Genomic DNA, 20,450 nt, shown 5'->3' on the forward strand with positions numbered 1-20,450 from the left:
AACAAGTAGATTCTGACTTAAAACTTTTAATGATGCAAATAGCCACACTTAAAACTGTAAGTACTCATTGACTAAGGCAGGCCTGCCTACAGAGACAAAAAAAATCTTAATTTATATGTGTTTTATCACTTTTTTCACCAAAATATTTTAATTTGAAAGTGGAGTCATGTATCAACAGAGTAGTGAATCAACAAACAGTGCTGGGTCAATTGGATAGTCAAAGGAAAAAAAAAAAAAGAAGAACCTCAAACTAACCTTCACACAGCATATGAAAATTAACTCAAATGGATCATACACTTAATTATAAAACAAAATATAATGAGGGGAGGGGTAAAACGGGTGAAGGGGATTAACAGGTACAAACTACCAGGTATAAAATAGAAAAGTTACAAGGATGTAATGTACAGCACAGGGAATATAGTCAATATTTTATCATAACTTTATATGAAGTATAATCTATAAAAATGTCAAATTACTGTTGTACAGCTTGAAACTAATATAATATTTTAAGTCAACTATACTTCAACTGAAAAAAAAAAAAACAACCTATAAAACTTTTCGAAAAAAACAGAAGAAATCTTCAGGATCTAGGGATAGGCAAAGAGTACTTAGGTTTGACACAAAGAGCATGAGCCATAACGAGAAAAACTGATAAACCGGACTTCTTCAAAATTTTAAACTTTTGTTCTATGTGAAAAAGATGAAAATACAAGCTACAGACTTGGAGGAAATAAATGCAAACCATGTTATCTAAGACTAGCATCTAGAATACATAAAGAAGTCTCAAAACTCACCAGTGAAAATACAGACATTCCAATTAGAAAATGGGCAAAAGACAAAAACATTTCACCGAAGAGGATGTACAAATGGAAAATAAGCATATAAACTGACATTCACCATCTTCCGTGAGGAAAATGCGAATTAAAATCATAATAAGGCATCACTACACACCTGTCTGAATGACTAAAAGAAAAAATAGGGACAACACTGAAAGAAAATGCTGGCAAGGATGTAGAGAAACTGGATTATTCTCATAGATACGGCCACTTTGGAAAACAATTTGGCATTTTCTTAAAAAACTAAACATGCAACTACCCATACAACCTGGCAAATGCACACTTGGGCATTTATCCAGAGAAATGAAAACTTAAGTTCACACTAAAACCTGTATATGAATGTTCACAGCAGCTTTATCCATACAAAGTCTAGATCCAGCCCAGACATCCTTCGTCAGGTACATGTTTAAACAAGATGTGCTACATACATGGAAAAACACTCAGCAGGGACTTCTCTGGTAGTCCAGTGGGTAAGACTCCATGCTCCCAATGCAGGGGGCACAGATTCGATTCCTAGTCGGGGAACTAGATCCCGCATGCATGCCGCAACTAAGCGTCTGCATGCCACAACTAAGTCCACATGCTGCAACTAAGAAGCCCTCATGCCGCGACTAAGACCCGGTGCAGCCAAAGTAAATAAATAAATATTTTTTAAAAAAAAGAAAAACACTCAGCAATAAAGACTAAATCATTGATACACATTAGAACTTGTATGAATCTCCAAGAAATTACACTGAGCAAAAAAAGCCAATCCCCAAAATGTCACATGTTATACAATTCTATTTACATAAATTTTTTTTTTTTTTTGGCAGTGCCATGCGGCATGTGGGATCTTAGTTCCCCAACCAGGGATCGAACCCATGCCCCCTGCAATGGAAACACAGAGTCTTAACCACTGGACTGCAAGGGAAGTTCCACATTTACATAACATTTTGAAATTCCAAAATTTTAGAAGTGGAGGATTAGTGGCTGCCAGCGATTGGAGACAGGGAGGGAGGGCCATGAGGGTGCTAAGTATGATTTTAAAGGGCAAAATGAGGGATCTTTGTGGTGTTAGAACTATTCAATATCTTAACTGTAGTGATGGATACATGAACCTACACAAGTGGTAAACTTGTATAAAACTTAATACACACATAGACACATATACATACATATACACAAATAAGTACCAGTAAAACTGGGGAAATCAGAATAAAATCAGAAGGTTGTTTCAAAGTTAATACCTTGATTGTGATATTCTACTATAATTTTGCGAAGTGTTAACACATGGATATTGGGGAAAGCATGCAAGGGACCATTCTATATCATTTCTTATAACTGCATATGAATCTACAGTTAGTTCAATTGACAATTACAATTAAAAAAAAAGGACTAGTGGATAAAATTCTGAGATTTAACAAAGGCAAGAATTTTCATATTTTTTCCCCACCAAAGTAGACCTAATAATATCTCTATTTTACATTATAAATTCTGTTCTATACTGTATCTATGCTCTTATTTATAGCATTATACGGTACATTTGTCCTGTGGCTTTGCCTACATTCCAGCACAATACCACATATCCCTGAGGCTGTGTAGGCTCCAGTTTAAAAGCCACAAAAATAATGGCTTCTTGCTTTCATTTTATTGCTAAATAAATATTTGTTTCAGAAGGTGTCATTTTCAGATGTCATATTTCATAACAAATGGGTCTCAAAAAGTGGTCCAAGATAAATAGTAGACCTAAAATTAATACCTAGAAATTAAACAATATATGAAGGTTCATCTGTTCAGTGATTTTTCTTTTTGAGCAGATAAATCTATTTCCAGACAAAATCTTACATGGAGCTACAAGGGCCAAAAAAAAAGATAAAGGAGGCACTACTTTCATTAAAGCAGCCTGGAGGGAGCCCGGCAGCTTACTTATCAAGCTTCCCCCTCACCATGACAGCCAGCCCTAAGACATACAAGGGATCTACTGAATAATGTTTGAAAGCGACTAATCTAGTTCACCCCTCATGATTTTCAGGGTGTAGTCCAGAGAAGGTAAGTGTCTTGCTCCAGACTGTCTGACTGGGTGATTCAAAACAAAACATAAAAACCCTGAGTCCAAGTCTCCTGACACTCATTCACGTCTGCTTTTATCACTACACCATGATGTCTCTCAAGTTACAGTTAATTTTAGGCGTAGAATGGACACAGGTATTTTTCACCATTTGCTAGCTTCTGGGATATCTGATATGTACATATTCTGTGCTTGAATAAGTATCTTAGAAGAATAATTTTCTTTTTATTAACAGCACAGAAGGGCAACCTAGAGCATTTCTGTAAAGAAGCAAAATATGGAACCTTAAGACTCCACAGCATCTGTCTACTAGAATTTGACCTTAATCTAACTTAGACCTATCTCTGCTCTTGGAATTCTACCACTGACTAGAATCATACCTGATCTCTACTTCCTACACTACTGCAGACAAGCTAGAATGAGGTCAGACTTAGCAATGGACAAGAAAACAGTTGAGCACAACAGTTTGTAAAAATGAATGTAAGAATGACATGGAAGTATTTTAGACAGTACCAGACACATCGTGTAAGGAATGTTTTGAAAGAGTCAATTAAGGTATTAGAAAATAAATGTCAAAGAGGAGAAGAGGTAAAAATCTACAAGTTAGACACAAAATGAAACCATGAGATCAAGTGAATTTCAATTTCATACCATTACCCTAATTCTAAAACAAGATGGAAGGGCTTCTACATTGAGCTTAAGAACTAAAGCAGTTACCAAGTCTATCAGAAAGATTCTTCTCTAACTTCTCCCATGATGACGTCTGGGACCCTAGAGTTGCTTGCAAATTTTCTATCTGTCGAAGCAACGGTCTTGTTGTTGATGAAACACTTTGACTCAGTTCTTGGTTTCGATTCTCTGCTTCCTGGAGTCTCTGAATCATGACATTCTTAAGTCATTACTACTGACAGCAATAAAAACACTAAAAATGCTAGCAAAGAAACTTTATGAGAGATTTCTGGGAAAAACTACTTCTCCAAGATAAAATGATTTTTTATTAAATTATTTTCTAACTATTCAATCCTTAAGTTACAGTTAAGTTGCGCAACAGAGTAACTAAATAAGTGCTTCTTTACAGAGCATTTCTAAGATAAAGACAGCCTTTGAATACCTTAAGATAATAAAGAGTATCATCCAAACCTCCCAGTAGTTGCCTCTTCATCCAAATATTTCTAAGTATTTATAAAAACAGAAAGATCAATCTGAGGGGCATTTTCTCCCCCTTTTCCTGTACATGTTCATTGACTGAAATTAACAGAGCAGTAGCATAAAAACTAGGCATTGCTCATCTGCCCTACAGTAATCAGAGACTGATAATAATTAATAAATCGGCCATTACAAATGAAAAAACAACACTGAATATACTACATATCTATCATGATAAAATTATTTTCTAGAAAACAAAATTAGGGCTTTTCTTATACATTTTTAAGGTGCCCACTCTGGTTTTATTCACATAAGCCACAAAAATACAGCAAATGATAAGTAAGGGAGAAATCTTCTCAACTCTAAGAACATTACCCCACTGAGTCATTTTGTATTTCTTGAAAAACGCATCTCAGATTTGTGTTTAGGGAAACTCTGACAGTACCTGCTGGAGTTCACTGATCTCATGACGTAAATAATCCTCTTTTCTGGCAGCTGCTTGTTCTGCACGTTGCAGTGCCAGCCTAAGGTCCCCCACCTGTATTAGGAGAACCAACAACACTTTACAACCAATATCACAATATTATCTACAACTTCCTGCTAACTACGTATTTTGTATTGTGTTGACTTACTGTTCGTGTATAATACTCTTCACTATCCAATGAGCTTTTATGTATGATTACCACATCCCATTCTTCAGGCAATCCCCGAGCCATATGTATTCAATATGTACTTAGGAAAGCTCGATAAGGCGCACACACACACACACACACACACACACACAAAGCATGTAAGTATGTACAAGGCCCAGCCACTGCCATACAATATAGGAGGAAAGACAATGCATCCATAAACGTTCACAGTGTAATGCAGAATGTGACCGGAGCTATATGAGCTATAAAAACTAGCTGCTATATTCATACACAGCTGCACAGGTTGTAAACTGCTACAGCCTTTTTGGAAAGCGTTATGGCAACATAATCATCAAACTTCTTACATTCTTTCATCTGACCGTCCTAGTCCTGAGAATTTATTCTATGGAAGCAGATCTGTAAACATACAAAGATGTTCTCTACACTGTGAGCTAGACTAACAAAAACAAACGAAACAAGAAATATTGTTAATATCTATTAGCAGTCATTTATTTTTGTAAATGTGGATACATTAATATACCCAATAAAAATTAAAATGAACATAAAAAAACATGCAGAAATGTACAACTTAATCTTAAATGAAAAAACTATAAAATTATATATATATATCAATTATAAAAAATATGTACATGAAGATAAGGACAAGAAGTTAATACACAAAACTGGCAGGACTTGTAAAAGGTGATGATTTTTTGAATGGTAACCCCATATCCTCTCTATCTCCCATTCCCCCAATTTTTTGTTATTACGTTCGAGTACTTTTAATTTAAAATATTAATATTTTTATCTATCCCAGTGAGGGAGTGGCAGAAGCACAAGGACCATGGTGTAATTTACAACAGCAAAACATCGGAAACAACCCAAACATCCATTAATAGGAACTGACTGAATGGTATATTCACACAATGATATACTATAGAACTATAAAAAGGAATTTTTTAAAAAGCTCTATGCTCTACCATGGAATGATCACCAGGATGTTTTATTAGGTAAGTAAAGCAAGCTGTAAAACAGTATCAATAGTAAACTATATTTTATGTAGGAAGGATGAGAGAGATACAAACAAATGTGTGTATACGTGTAGGTGTGTATATATATGTGGGGGGTATATAAGTAAATGTAAGTATGTATGTTTTCTTGCATTTACAAATAGAAACACTAATAAAATGGTTATTTACAGGCAAAGAAAGGGAATAGGGAGGGGCTAAGTTGGAAGTAAATGTTATCTTAATATATTTTGTTATACAGCTTTCACACTTTGGAATCATGTAAATGTGTTACATATCCCTGTGAAATTAAATCAAAAGTGCATTGAGGTCAATGAGGGAAGAACAGTCTTTTCAACAAGTAGTGCTGGAACAATTTGATATTCACATGTAAAAGATCTAAATGTGAGAACTAAGACTATAAAAACTGTAGAAAGAAACACGTGAAAACCTGCATGATGTTGAATTAGGCAACAGTTTCTTAAATGTGATGCCCAAAGCACAAGCAACAAAAGAAAAAATAGGTAAGCTGAACTTCATCAAAATTTATTGAACTTTTGTGTATCAAAGGACACTACGAAGAAAGTGAAAGACAACCTACAGAATGGGAGAAAATATTTGCAAATCCTACATTTGATAAGGGTCTAATATGCAGAATATATAAAGAACTCTTACAAATGAACAATAAAAAGGTAATATAAAAAATGAACAAAGGATTTAAACATTTAAATAAATATCTCCAAAGGAGATACATAAATAGTCAATAAGCACATAAAAAGGTGCTCAACATCATTAATCATTAAGGGAATGTAAATCAATACCACACTCAGATACCATTTTACACCCCTAAAAGGGCTATAATGAAAAAAAAAAAAAAAGACAATGACAAATACTGGCAAGAATGTAGAGAAACTGAAACCCTCATACATGGTTGGTGGGAACATAAAATGGTTCAGCAGCTGTGGAAAAGTTTGATAGTTCCCGAAAAAGTTAAACAAAGGATTACCATACAACCCAAGGGTATATATCTAAGAGAATTTAAAACATGTGTTCACACAAAAATTTGTAAATTTATGTTTACAGCAGCATTATCCATAATAACCAAAAAGTGTAAAGACTTCTGGGTATATATCCAAAGGAAATGAAAACATTAATTTGAAAAGATACAGGCACCCCAATGTGCATAGCAGCATTATTTACAATAGCCAAGATATGGAAGCAACCTAAGTGTCCATCAACAGATGAGTGGAGATATATACATACATATACATACACATATATATATATATATATATGGTGTGTGTGTGTATACATACATAGTATGTGGTATATATATAGTGGAATATTACTCAGCCATAAAAATGACTCAAATTTTGCCATGTGCAACCACATGGATGATTAGTAACATAAGTCAGAGAACAACAAATACTGTATAATATCATTTATATGTGGAATCTAAAAAATAAAACAAACTAGTAAATATAACAAGAAAGAAACAGACTCAGATTTAAAGAACTAGTGGTTATCAGAGGGAAGAGAGAAGTGGGGAGGAGAAAATTAGAAATAGGGGACTAAGAGGTACAAACTACTATGTATAAAATAAATAAGCTACAAGGATATAATGTACAACACAGGGAATATAGCCAATATTTGATAATAACTAAAAATGGAGTATAACCTTTAAAAATTGTGAATTACTATGTTGTACACCTGAAATTTACAAAATATTGTACATCAATCAACTACACCTCAATAAAAATAAATAAGTAAAATTTAAAAGTGTAAATAACCCAAATATCTATCAAATGATGATTTCATAAGACAAAGTCTGACAAATGTTGGTTTTCTTCCTTCATTTGAGGTCCATGGACTCCCACAGATGCTATGAATGAGCTCAGGAGTTAAACAGATTCTCCTGAAATTATACGCAATGTTTAGTATTTATCTGCATTCGTGCATTTCCCTGGTAAGAACATCCCTAGATTTCATAGTGTTCTCAAATAAGTCTGAAACTCCCCCCAAAACGTAAGCAATACTGGTATAATATAGGCATCACTTTAACAACAGTTTAAAAAAACACACAATTGATTAAGCTTGGCACAATCCAGTACTCTTAGAAAATGAGCCCAACAGGATTTATAAGCCCAACAGGATTATAAAGAAAATGTAACACATGTGCCACTACATAAGGTTTGATTCAAATTAACAGATTCTTTATTTTGCAGAAGCACAAACAAAGATTTTAAAGACTAATTTTTCATCTAATGCTTACTTGAATCACTAATGTTTCTTGCTGCTGACGGGCTTCTTCTTGGGCCTTCTCCAGTGCTGTAGAAAGTTCTTCTTTAGCTCTCATTTCACGACTTAGAGCAGCTTCCTGGGCCTCACTATCCTTTGCAGCATTGGCTTTGTGGAGATCAGTAAGTTCTCTTAAAAAATTAAATAGATGATTTTTAAGTTAAAATAATATAGTTAATTACATGGCCATATTAATGAAGTTTCCAGGTAGATTTCCATGAGATCTACAAAATGAGGAAGAGTTCACCACACAATAAGCAGTGACTACAGTGAGGACTCTCTGTCGAATTTGCTTTAACCAGTCACAAGCTCATATATAGGTTAAGTTTATAAACGTTACTAGTGATCAGATAATGGAAAAAGTGTTTCTTCAACATCCTGCTCTGATAACTGATTTTAAACGAGTTGCACATTTGTTCATTTTCTTACTTGTATGCACTATCAAGAGCAGCTTGAATACTTCGGTTCTTTTCTTCAAGTTCATTCATGTCTACCTGAAGTCGGCCAAGATCCTTCTCTTGGCGTTCTACCACAGAATTTAGTTTCTTAATATTTTCTCTATGTTGTTTCTCAACCTCTTCTTTGCCATCAAGGACCTATATTATAAAAACAAAGGTATTTTTCAATAAAAAACACCACAGGAAATAACTGTATTCCACGAATCTCAAGTATTATAATAACGAAGAAGTATTTTAACATTCACTTCTTTTTTTTTTTTTTTTTTGGCCACACCGCAGGGTATGTGATATCTTAGTTCCCTGACCGGGGACCAAACCGGCGCCCCCTGCAGTGGAAGCGTGGCAGCTTAACCACTGGATTGCCAGGGAAGTCCCAACATTCACTATTAAATTGCTTGGAAAATTCTTCCCAAACAATATACCTCAATAAATCATCCCAAATGTTTTATAAACCCTGGCCATATGTTCATATTGGAAGTAATAACGATATATATATGCAGAGAATGGTTAATATTCACCTGTTTTAAATGTTGTAACTCTTCTTCTAGGTCTTTAACTTTTTTGTTCAGCTTTGCAATAATATTTTCATTTTCTCTGTCTTTAGCTCTTAATTTCTTAATGATGTTAGAATTATGCAGCTGCTGTTTTGAAAGTTTTTCTCCTGGCAATGGCAAAAAAGTATAAATTCAAATAATGATGATTCTCTAAGAATATGAATAGAATGTTTTAACTAACCAGTGACATAAAATGACAGAATATTTGAAACATCACAATCCTGTAACAGTCAATGTTAAACTGATTTGGACAGCATAAGCCATGAATGCTAAAATTACTAGGTAGAAGGATGGTGTGGGAACAGGATATTTACAGTCTTAAAGAATCACTCCCACATATTATAAATTACAAAGGGAAAAAAATGTGCTCTTACAATAGAGAAACCTGGTCACCATCTTAACCAAACATTCAGTTTTGATATCACTAATTGTGCTACAGCCTGACATTATGAGTCCACTGATGTGATGGAGTGGTAGGTGCACAATATCACCTATTATATTTCTTACTAGAAATCTGATCTGAATCTAATCATAAAAAAAGTGACAAATTCCTGAACATGGGGCATTCAATGGGACAACTGGACTCTACAAAGTCTTTGATATCATGAAAAAGATATCCTAGATTGCTGGAAGGCTAAAAGAACATAATGGCCAAATGCAATGAACAAACTTTGATTGGATTTTGGGGCAGAACAAATAACCAGGTATGAGAGTTATTTTTAGAGACAATTGAGGTAAATGATGCAATACATGCTGGAATACACTTCTGAATTAATGCTGATTTTCTTAGGTGTGATTATGATGTTGTGCTCGTCGAGAAAAAAGTGTACTTGTCCTTGAGAGATGCAGACTGAAGAATTGAGGAGTAGACTACAGATTCAATGCAATTCCTATCAAAATTCCAACAGCATTTTTCACAAAAATAGAAACAACAACCCTAAAAGTCAAATGCAACCGCAAAAGACCTCAAATAGCTGAAGTAAACCTGAGCAAGAACAAAGCTGGAGGTATCACATTTCCTTATTTCAAAACATATTACTAAGCGATAGTAATCAACAGTATGGTACTGGCATAAAAACAAACATATAGGCCAATGGAACAAAATGGAGAGCCCAGAAATAATCCACGTATTTACAGACAAGTGATCTTCAACAAGGATGCCAAGAACACACAATGAGGAAAGGACAGTCTCATCAATAAACGGTACTGGGATATGCATATTCAGAAAAATGAAATGGTACCCCATCACACATCATATACAAAAATCAACTCAAAATAGATTAAAGACTTAAATGTAAGATCTGAAACGGTAAAACTATTAGAAGAAAACATAAGGGAAAAGCTTTCTGACATAAGGCTTGGGAATTATTTTTTGGATATGATTCCAAAAGCATAGGCTACAAAAGCAAAAACAGACATATGAGATTGCATCAAACTAAAAAACTACTGCACAGCAAAGGAAACAACAAAGTGAAGAGACAGTATGAAGAATGGAAGAAAATCTGTGCAAACTACACACTAATAAGGAATTCATAACCAAAATATGTAAGAAATCACAGAACTTGATAGCAAAAAAACAATTAAGCCAATTTTGAAAATGGGCTGAAGACATGAATAGGCATTTCTCAAAAAAGGCATACAAATGGGCAACAGGTATACAAAAAGGTGCTCAACACCACTAACCATCAGGGAAATGCAAATCAACACTAAAATGAGATGTCACCTCACACCTGTTGGGACAGCCATTATCAAAAAGACAAAAGATAAATACTGGAGAGGATGTGAAGAGAACCCTTGTGTACTAGTGGTGGCAATGTAAATTGGTACAGCCACTATGGATAACAGTATGAAGACTCCTCAAAAAATTAAAAATAGAACTATCATATGATCCACTGATCCCACTTCTGAATATATATATCCAAAAGTAATGAAATCAGTATCTCAAAGAGATATCTGCACCCCTGTTCACTGCAGCCTTATTTACAATAGCCCAGGTATGGAAACAATCTAAGTTTCCGTCGATGGATAAATGGATAAAGAAAATGCGATACAGATAGATAGATCTATATAGATAGATAGATAGATAGATAGGTAAGATATAAATATATAGATATAAATAAAATATTATTTAGCTTAAAAAAAAATCTTGCCATTTGTGAAAACATGGATGAACCTAGAGGATGAAATAGACCAGACACAAACATGGCCTGATCTCATTTATATGTGGAATATAAAAAAGTTGAATTTGTAGAAGCAGAGAACAGAATGGTGGTTACCAAGGGCTAGTGGGTGGCGGAAATGGGGAGATGTTGGTCAAGGAGTACAAAGTTTCAATGATGTAAGATGAATATGTTCTACAGATCTAATTTACAGCATAATGGCTAAAGTTAATAACACTGTATGGTACACCTATAACTTGCTAATAAGAAGAGTAGATCTTAAAAGTGTTCTCATCACAGACACAAAGTGTGTGAAGTGACTGATACATTAATTAGCTTGACTGTGGTAATCATTTCATAATATATACATATATAAAAAATCACATTGTACTCCTTAAATACATACAACTTTTATTTCTCAATTATACCTCAATAAAGCTGGATAAAAAAAGAATTTAGGAGTGGAATGATATCTGTCACCTACTTTCAAGTGGTTTGGCAAAAGGGTAGTATATGCGTTGCAGAGAGATACGGAGGAGGTGTGGCTAGATGTTAACAGTTGATGACTCTAGGTAATGAAGTAATCAGTTACTCACTGTAACGCACTCTCAGCTTTGAGACTTGCAGCTCTGAGTTAAAAAATACTTTTAGGGTATACAGAAGCACTATGTGAATATACCCATAGATGAAATTATTCTATTTTCTCTATAAAGAAGTTCATTAAGCAAAAGAAAACATCAGCTCACTCCCTGATTAAATTAGTAAATTCCAACGAAGTGAAATTTGATATTAATATTCTTAATAATTTTTTTTAAATTATAAAACCATGTACTTAGCTGTCCCCTCAGTCTCTAATGTTGTAACACAAGACAGTATCTGACTGCAAGATGTCTTGAGATACAATTATGTGTTTCATGTATTTTAGTGCTAAGATTGCTTTATAATTATCTGTGTACCTATATTTCCCTCTCATTAAACTGTAAGTTCCTAAAGGACAGGGAATGTGTCATATTTATTACTATATCAAACACAAAATCTGACATATTAACTGTTAAATATTAGCTGAATAAATGAAAAAGAAAAATTGGGTAAAACTAACTTTTTCAAATGAAGTGATTATTTCCAATTGTCCTCAAACACTTACTCTGGAAATTCACTTAAGTGCAGTGATTTAAGTACAGAAATGTTCATCCCACTACTATTTGTAATATTAACATTTTAGAAATAAATGTATAACCTTAGGAAGAGTAAAACAAATTATAGTATATCCATATAATGGACTTTAACACAGCCATTAATAATGGTATCAAAACATTTAACAGCATAGGGAAATGTAAAAGAAAGGACACTGCAAATTAGATGTATGATCTTAATTATGTTTAAAAATGTAATAAAATGCATTAAAAAGGAACTAGAAGAAATTAATATTTCCTTATAAAATTGAATTATGATCTATTTTTTCTCTTTCTTCATGTACTTCCTATAACTTCAAAATTTTCTGCAAGTAGCAAGCATTACTCTTATAACTAAAAAACTTTAAGAAAAAGAAAAATTTATTTAACCATCCTTTCCAAAACTACCTTCTTTCCTATGACATTACAGAAAGAAATTAATTCAATGTCCAACTGTAATGTTTTATCTCATGAAGAATCTTTAATTTTCATAACCCTGTTAATTATGAATCTTTTCATAGAGAAAGTACTTAATAACTAAAAAATTAAAACATGAATGTGAGAAAAAATTCACTATCAAATGCCAGAACAATAAAATGATAGCACATAGTACCCAAGCTAGAGATTCAGATACTATATAAACTCCAGAATTATAACTTTCAAATATCTTGGTTTAAAAGAGGGCTCTAAAACCTGTTAGAAGCTTTCTTAGGGAAGCACAAAATTCTATTTCTCAAGGAGTTACTTTTTTACCTCCCTAGAAACAAAAAGCTACATACATTATACCTCTACCTCTCTACATCTTGCTCCCCATTCTTCCATGAATTGTTGCCTACCATTTCTGAGGTTTAAGTCCAAACCGTTCTTGATTCCAATATTTTTTCATTAGGAAGCAGCAGCTAGTCACGTGGTATCTTCCTGTTCTCACAATATTTTTCATAACCAACTAAATATCTTACGTACCTTCTTCCATTAACCCTCGGATCTGCTCATCTTTCTCTTTCAAAAGGTCTGCCGTTTCACTACTATTTAATCTAGTAGCAAGTTCTTCTTTTATACTTTTGATTTCCTAATTAAAAAAGAAGGAATATGAGTAACATAAAGCATTACTCTCATTCTGGGCATATTTTTCAATTTTTTTCCATATCCAAATACTCACATTCTCAATAAGAATCCATAAGTTTTGTACTGTTAACCTGAGTTTATATTACCTTGGTTAATTAAGAGTAAGTGAACAACTTTGAAAATGACATAGACCTGAATTCAGACATAAACAGGTTTTAATATGGAAATGGAAATGAGAAGAAGTTAACTTACAATATACTCTTTTTGAGTATCTCTACACATATTTTCTACAGGTTAAGCATTATTTTTGAAACATTCAATTAGTATATCTCCATTTTTCACTGTATTCCTTTTCCTCATCTGAAACTCACTGCACTTACAAACATGTTGTGAACTGAGAGAAAAAACATAATTTCATAAGGTTCGATCTACTTTAATAAAGCAGAGATTCAGCAGAAACATGTTAAGATATTTTATCTTTTAAAACTACAATGGAGAAGTATGGTGATATGAAAAGTGTCCTATGATTTTAAACTTGGTTTTTATGATGCTCTGAAACTAAAAATAGCTAAAATAAACTAACATTTATTAGGTATTTAAACCATGCTTTGTATCCGTTATCATTTAATCCTTACAACAATCCTGGGAGGGAGGCACTTGTACTATTCAACTACACAAATAAGAAAATTAAGACTAAGAAACCTTGAGTAAACTCTGAAGGTCAGAGAGCTATAAAGTCGTAGAGTTATAACTTAAACCCAGGCCTGTGAATCTTTAAAGCCCATGCTCTGAACTATCCACAACATTGATGTCCATTTCCAACTGTCAAAATTTCATCCATCAAGGTCCAGTTAAGAATGTCATGTCTTCCATGAAACCTTCCTCAGTTCCTCTGATCAGAATTCATCCTCCATGATACCATTTCAAAGTGCTTATTCAACTGCCTACTACTATATATTTGTTGACATTATTTGTCTCCCAACAGTAGAAAAGCAAACTCTTCACTTAAGGTAATTAAATTTACCTTTGAATTTCCTATGGATCCTAAGCAGGGGGTTCATACATGGCGGTACACATAAAATGTGTTAAAACGTAGGACCCAAGTTTTTTCCAGCTATAATTAATGGTTTAGATCTATTTTAGATCTATAATTCAAAGTGTACTACAGAAGACAAACATTACTTAAAATCTGCTTTTTGTACTGTATTCAGATGGAATAGAGCAAGAACACGAAGAGTTAAGTTGGTTAGATAGTCTCAGGTTATTATTAGTGTCTAAAATGATACTAATTAAAGTTGCTAATTAAAGCAACCAAGCAGATAGAAGTATATCATATTTCTTTTCCGTAAGAATATATAGAGAAAAATTATAAATATTAACATTGACATTCATCAAGAAGGGAGAAAACAACCTCAGAAGGGCAAATACTGAGAAATGCTATAATACGTGGGATACAAGCAATAATTACTAACCTTAATTGGTTACCAATATCTGAAACAGCCAACTGTTCCAAATTATAAGAATTAGAACAAATAGTTCCCAATCAGGAGCAATTTTGCCCCCAAGGGGACATTTGGCAATGTGTGGCAACATTTTCAATTATCACAACTGAGGGGGGATTAGGTTGGGGTTGAGGAGGGAAGGGTGATACTGGCATCTTGTAGGTAGGGGCCTGGGATGCTGGTAAATACCCTACAATGCACAGGACAGTCCCATACAATATAAAATTATCCAGCCCAAAATGTCAGTAGTGCTGAGGTTGAGAAATCCTACATTAGAATAAATCAACATTTTATGCTAATATTCAATGTCACTAATCATTAGGAATTTTTATTTTAAAATTACTTTGACTTGAAGGAGTATGTGTGTGTGTGTGTGTGTGTGTGTGTGTGTGTATATATTTGAAGCAGAAGGGAAAAATAACAAATGAGAGTAATGGTAATTTTTAAAATTTATAGAGTGCCATTTAGATTTAAGTGTTATTTATTTTTATTTTGATGGACTTATCATTTATAAAAATTATTCTCAAGATCCTTGCTATATATCTTGCAAGGACTTACACATAAATTATACAAATACTGGCTTAGATTTTTTTCAAAGTATCAAAAGTCTGTAATCCTAGAGGTGCGAAAAATCTAAAATTTAAGTGTTAATATACTACATGGTATCCTTTTTAATCTTACTTCTTTTTTCCCATACCAAAATAATAATGCATTCCTCAAAAAAATATGTCTCTGTAGAGTTTATTTAATATTATTTTAAACGTCCATTACCTTTTTAGCAGCATCTCTCTCTTTGCAGGCTAGCTGAACTTTCTTTTCTGCTTCTGCAATTCTTTGAGTAAACTCATCTTTCAAGGAAGAAATGCTGCTGCTCTCTTCTTTCACTCTGATCATTTCACTAAATTTAAAATAATACTGAGGCTGAAAATACTTGTTTATATATTCTAAAGTTAACAGATGAGTTCAGTTTGCAAAAAAAAAAAAATAACATTCTCTTCAACATACACTTTACTAAAATAGATTAATTTTAGGCCTGTTAACTTTTAAGAGAAAAATTACCTGCTTAATTTATTTTAAAACACTTCAAATAAAACCCATTAGAAATTGAAAATGTCACCAATACATGATGTGTAAAAATTACAAAAAGGTAACTAAAACTTTTCACTGTTAAATGTTAATTGTGTCACATTTTACTAATCAGCTCCTTAAAGCAAACTAGTACTCAGTATTTTTTTAAACTATAATCTCAGTTTTCTCTAAATATACCTTTTAAATCTCTAGTACTAATAGATTATTAATAACAAAAGGGAAGAGGTTTTTTTTGTTTTTGTTTTGCAAAGCACCTCTCTTCAGTGCCAGTGGTAAAAGAGTAAGATAATTTGAGCAGAAAAGTAATCTCTAAGGGTGGAATGGAAATACCATTCAATTCTCAATAATTATAAACAAGTTAAAATATAAAACATTTTAACTTAAAAAACATTCTTAAGTAATAACCAAGTGTATGGACCACTACAAAATGTGTAAAATTACTCACATTTGTAAAGTACTTACTCTTTCAGATTATCATAAGCTTCTTCTAGAAGTGCTTTTTCTTTACTAAGAGATAATAACTGAGCTTCCCTTTTATCCAGTTTCTCATTCAGAAATTCAACTGTCTGGATAAGAAGAATACACAAAAGTCCAACATTCAACTTTAAAAGACCATTTTTACATGCAGGTGAAAAAGTAAAGGCCGCCAAATCACTGCAATTAATAAAACAGCATTATCTCATAAAAAGAATTAAAAACAAAACTGGGAACACAGCAGACATAGAACAGCAAGAACTCACACAGAGTGGGTAGGAGGGTATAAATTAGTACTACAACCACCTAGTTGGTAGTTTGGTAAAACGCTTTGGAAAACAGTTAAGCAATATCTAGTTAAAGATCTACATACCCCTTCATGTAGAAAATTCTACTTTTAGGTGTACCTCAGAGGAGAAAACATTTACAGCAATTCGTTTGCAATAGCAAAAATGTGGGAAGAGTGTACATGACCACTAAAAAAGGAAGGGAGATGAGATGCAATCAAAAAGATCAAAGAGGGGCTTCAAAGCTTCTACTAATGTTCTCTATCTTATCTGGGTACTGGATATACAAGTGTTTGTTTCTCCATATTATTCTTCAACCCAAACATGTAACATGCAACATTTTTAGCATGATACATTGCATTTAAAAAATGAAATTAACTTTAGAAAATCGATAGGCATATAATTTTTAAATCTCCAGAATATATTAGTATAAAGCTAAGCAAAAAGGAATGGTTAGACTATCTTATTCCTTAGGTCCTGCTGAAGCAGTGATACACTTGTGCATGAGGGAAGAACGGTGCCTTTTGTACTAAAAAATAAATAAATTAAGTCTTACCTGATTTAGGTCTAGATTAACTTAGAAATCACTTACCTTCTAACAATGGCTCAAAAATATATTATTAATAATAAATAGTGTTGGTTTCTAGGAATTCAAACTGCTATTATAGCTAGAGCATGGCATTTTGTTTGTGAATAATATTAAACCTAGGTAACAGAATCTGGCACTTTTTTTACTTTAAATAATTCAATACATGACACTTAGAGGACATTTCTTCAAGATATCCTGTATCTCAGAAGAGTCTATTAAAGATGCCAGATCCAACTCAATTTCTACACCTAAAATTCATAGGAAAAACGAAAACTGTGACTTAAAGAATTTACACCACTTTCCCTTTTTACATATTAGGTGAAAGCAATTTGTCATTCCTAAACAACACTTTTGATCCTTGGACATTTCCCTTTCTTATTCATTTAAGATAGCTATCAGTAGGAAATATCAAAAACAACATAAAAAACGAACAAGCAATTAATAACAACAGAAAAACATCAATGATCTGAGACCAAATTTTTCATTCAAGATTTGCTACAAATAATGTGAACATGCAAAATATTTTCGATATAAGAAAAATCATGTAATATTTAGATTTGTTTGAGCACCTTATCTGCAAAGGAGGTGAAGGTATCTGTTTACATAAGAAGACAGTCCATTGCAAACTAATAAATTAATGAGTCCAGCAAAAGAGAATATGATAAGGACTCAACAGTAAAGGCCTAAGATGGAAACTTTTTTATGCTTAGTTATACTGAACTATCAACTTATGCTACCATACTTGTCTTCGAGAAATTTCAAATAATTTAGCATCAATAATTCTTCAAGCTTAAGATCCTTAACACCACACTTAAATGCAAAATGCCTGTCTTTTTTAATCAGTACAAACCATTAGGCATCACGGAATATTAAAAATAAACCAATGATTTAATCTCTGAAAAGCATATCAAAAAATCCCCTTCCACTTCCTATAGTTACCTTGAATACATCTTCCTTCTCAGAAAGTGCTTCTGGCTCACTTTCAGGAACTTCGGGCTGCTCAGCCACCTTGTCTAGGACAGTATGCCCTTCATTTACTGGTGTAGAAGAAACCAAGATATCAGGCTGTTCACAGTTAACAGGAGTTGCACTTCGTCCACTTTCTTCCATTTCTGTTTCTTCAGTGGGCATAATTAATGTTTCATTTGCTTCTTCAGGTTTTCCTTCAACAGATTCAACTGTTTTAGCCTTTGGAGTTGAAGAATTAACTATAATAGGTACTAAAGCATACCCCTTGCCTGACAATTCATCATCTGAATTGATTTCGCTTACACTACGGCTATCTAATGACTGTACACTAAACGAGTCTATTCTTTCAAAAGCATCAGATGAGCAGCAACTCTCAGTGAGTTTTTGGAAATCATCTAAACGATTATATTCAGGACAAGCAGATGCTGAGAGAAGCTGAAAGGATGTCTGCATCAAGTGCAGACTTGATTTTGAATCTGTAGTCTCTTGTCTCGAGCTTGCTGAGCTCTCACTTATTACACTTTCATGATCTAAAACTTCAATATCACTAGTGGTAGAAGTACCTGATGAGAAGGTACTAACGGGAGGAGAAGGTGTATTGCTCTGTCTGTCTTCATGCTTTTGCTCCTTAGGTTCCAAAGCCATGTCCTTTGTTTCCGCTGTGAGAGGCTGTGTAGGCATATTAGATACATTTTCCCTAGTTGTTTTCACATGAATTATACTTTCAGATACTTTCAAATGTACTGCTGACACCTTTGTATCAGATTCTTTATTAAGAGTTTCTTCATGCTTGCCCTCAGTTTTAGGAGACAGAGTACTGGCTGCCAGTGTTTCCCCCGATACAAATGGAGGAGAGTCTTCTACTTTCGACTCAGCGGCTTCAGTTGTTCTTGACTGTCCAGCGTGCAAGGACTCCTGTAAGGTGCTTTTCACTTCTTCTTCTGGTCGCTGTGATTTAGCTGGTGGTTTTGATACCACTGGACTCTTCTGAATGGTCTGGACATCGGTGGGAGACAGAAAGGCACTGAAGAAATTTTCAGATTCATCTACCACAGTTCTCCGAACTGGCTTTGTAATTGCTTTAGGAGAGGCTACCGGTTGATTCTGAGGTTCAGTGTTGGATTTTAACCCCCAGGTTGAAGTATCCCATCCTCCACTGACAGGGGGACTTATTCCTTTGACAAAAAATATATATATATTAAAAAAGAAAAAAATATACCTATATATAAAGCATTTAAATTACAATCATTACTATAAGTCAACATAAACATGTTTTTTTAAAACCCTACAGAATACAACCCGTAATTTGGACATGTTGAAGTCCTTGCTTACTACGTAATTAATTAGTTCATCGTTTAACTTTGGGCCTTAAAAAGGAAAACTGGTGTGCATCTGCCAAGAGGACCTAGGAGCAAAGCTGAAAGACTAGATTGAAGCTGGCCTACCAGAAGCAAGTATGTTATTCCCTCCTACAACAAATTAATGAAGTAAATGGTATGTGTTAATAACCAATGCTAAGTCCAAGATACATATGATGCATCTCATAATAACGGGCATATCTTCACTTACAGTTCATGTGTAGTCATGGCAAATAGAATCTACCTTCTATACAATTAGTTCCATATTAATTTTATTCTTGTAATATCAATGATAAAACATAGTTATCAGCTAGACAGATGGCAACACTCAAAAACTGAACCCAAAATACTGGTGACAAATGTCCTTTTTCAAAGATCAAAGTAAACTGATGGGAACAGTAACTTCTAAAGGGCAAATTCATTTTCATCCACTTAATGACAAGCCCATTCTCCAAGTCCCACTCTCCAAACCTACTCTGAGAAAGTTTTGTTCTCTCGCTAAATTCCAAATTATGTTAGCAATTATAGAAGGTCATATGAATTTCAAAAATGCACATTTTTTAAAAATTATTGCTTTTTGACAAAGATAGCAGTTTACACTAGGATTTTTTTTTAAAACACTAGGGAGAAAATAACCATCTTCTGAGCAAAAAAGGTAATTCTATCAGTCATACAAATAATATGTTACTGAAAAACCCGATGATAAACAAAAAATGGCATATTTGCTAAAATACTTAAAGCATTTCTTTAAAAAAATTTCTTCCATTTCTAAATTCAAAAGTGGCTGAGCAGAATCATCACAAACCCC

General features: G+C 33.5%; 1 protein-coding gene across 2 annotated transcripts in view; it reads right to left on the minus strand.

The window, feature by feature from the left end:
- The window catches only part of TMF1 (TATA element modulatory factor 1), a 35,279-nt gene that overhangs the window by 11,294 nt on the left and 3,535 nt on the right, over window positions 1-20,450 (minus strand). For both annotated transcript variants that reach the window (XR_016394742.1, XM_022572588.3), the window contains exons 2-10: window positions 18,255-19,459; window positions 16,428-16,531; window positions 15,648-15,774; window positions 13,273-13,378; window positions 8,943-9,085; window positions 8,396-8,562; window positions 7,941-8,097; window positions 4,475-4,567; window positions 3,601-3,757 (exon numbers count right to left, since the gene is read on the minus strand). Coding sequence is in view for 1 of the 2 variants with exons in the window: in XM_022572588.3 (XP_022428296.1) it covers window positions 3,601-3,757; window positions 4,475-4,567; window positions 7,941-8,097; window positions 8,396-8,562; window positions 8,943-9,085; window positions 13,273-13,378; window positions 15,648-15,774; window positions 16,428-16,531; window positions 18,255-19,459 (2,259 nt within the window). In the remaining variant the exon portion in view is untranslated. The remainder of the gene's footprint in view (window positions 1-3,600; window positions 3,758-4,474; window positions 4,568-7,940; window positions 8,098-8,395; window positions 8,563-8,942; window positions 9,086-13,272; window positions 13,379-15,647; window positions 15,775-16,427; window positions 16,532-18,254; window positions 19,460-20,450) is intronic.

The sequence above is a fragment of the Delphinapterus leucas genome, chromosome 10, assembly GCF_059928025.1.
Source record: "Delphinapterus leucas isolate spDelLeu-1000000601 "Yukka" chromosome 10, BTC_Dleu_Yukka2, whole genome shotgun sequence".
NCBI lineage: Eukaryota > Metazoa > Chordata > Mammalia > Artiodactyla > Monodontidae > Delphinapterus > Delphinapterus leucas.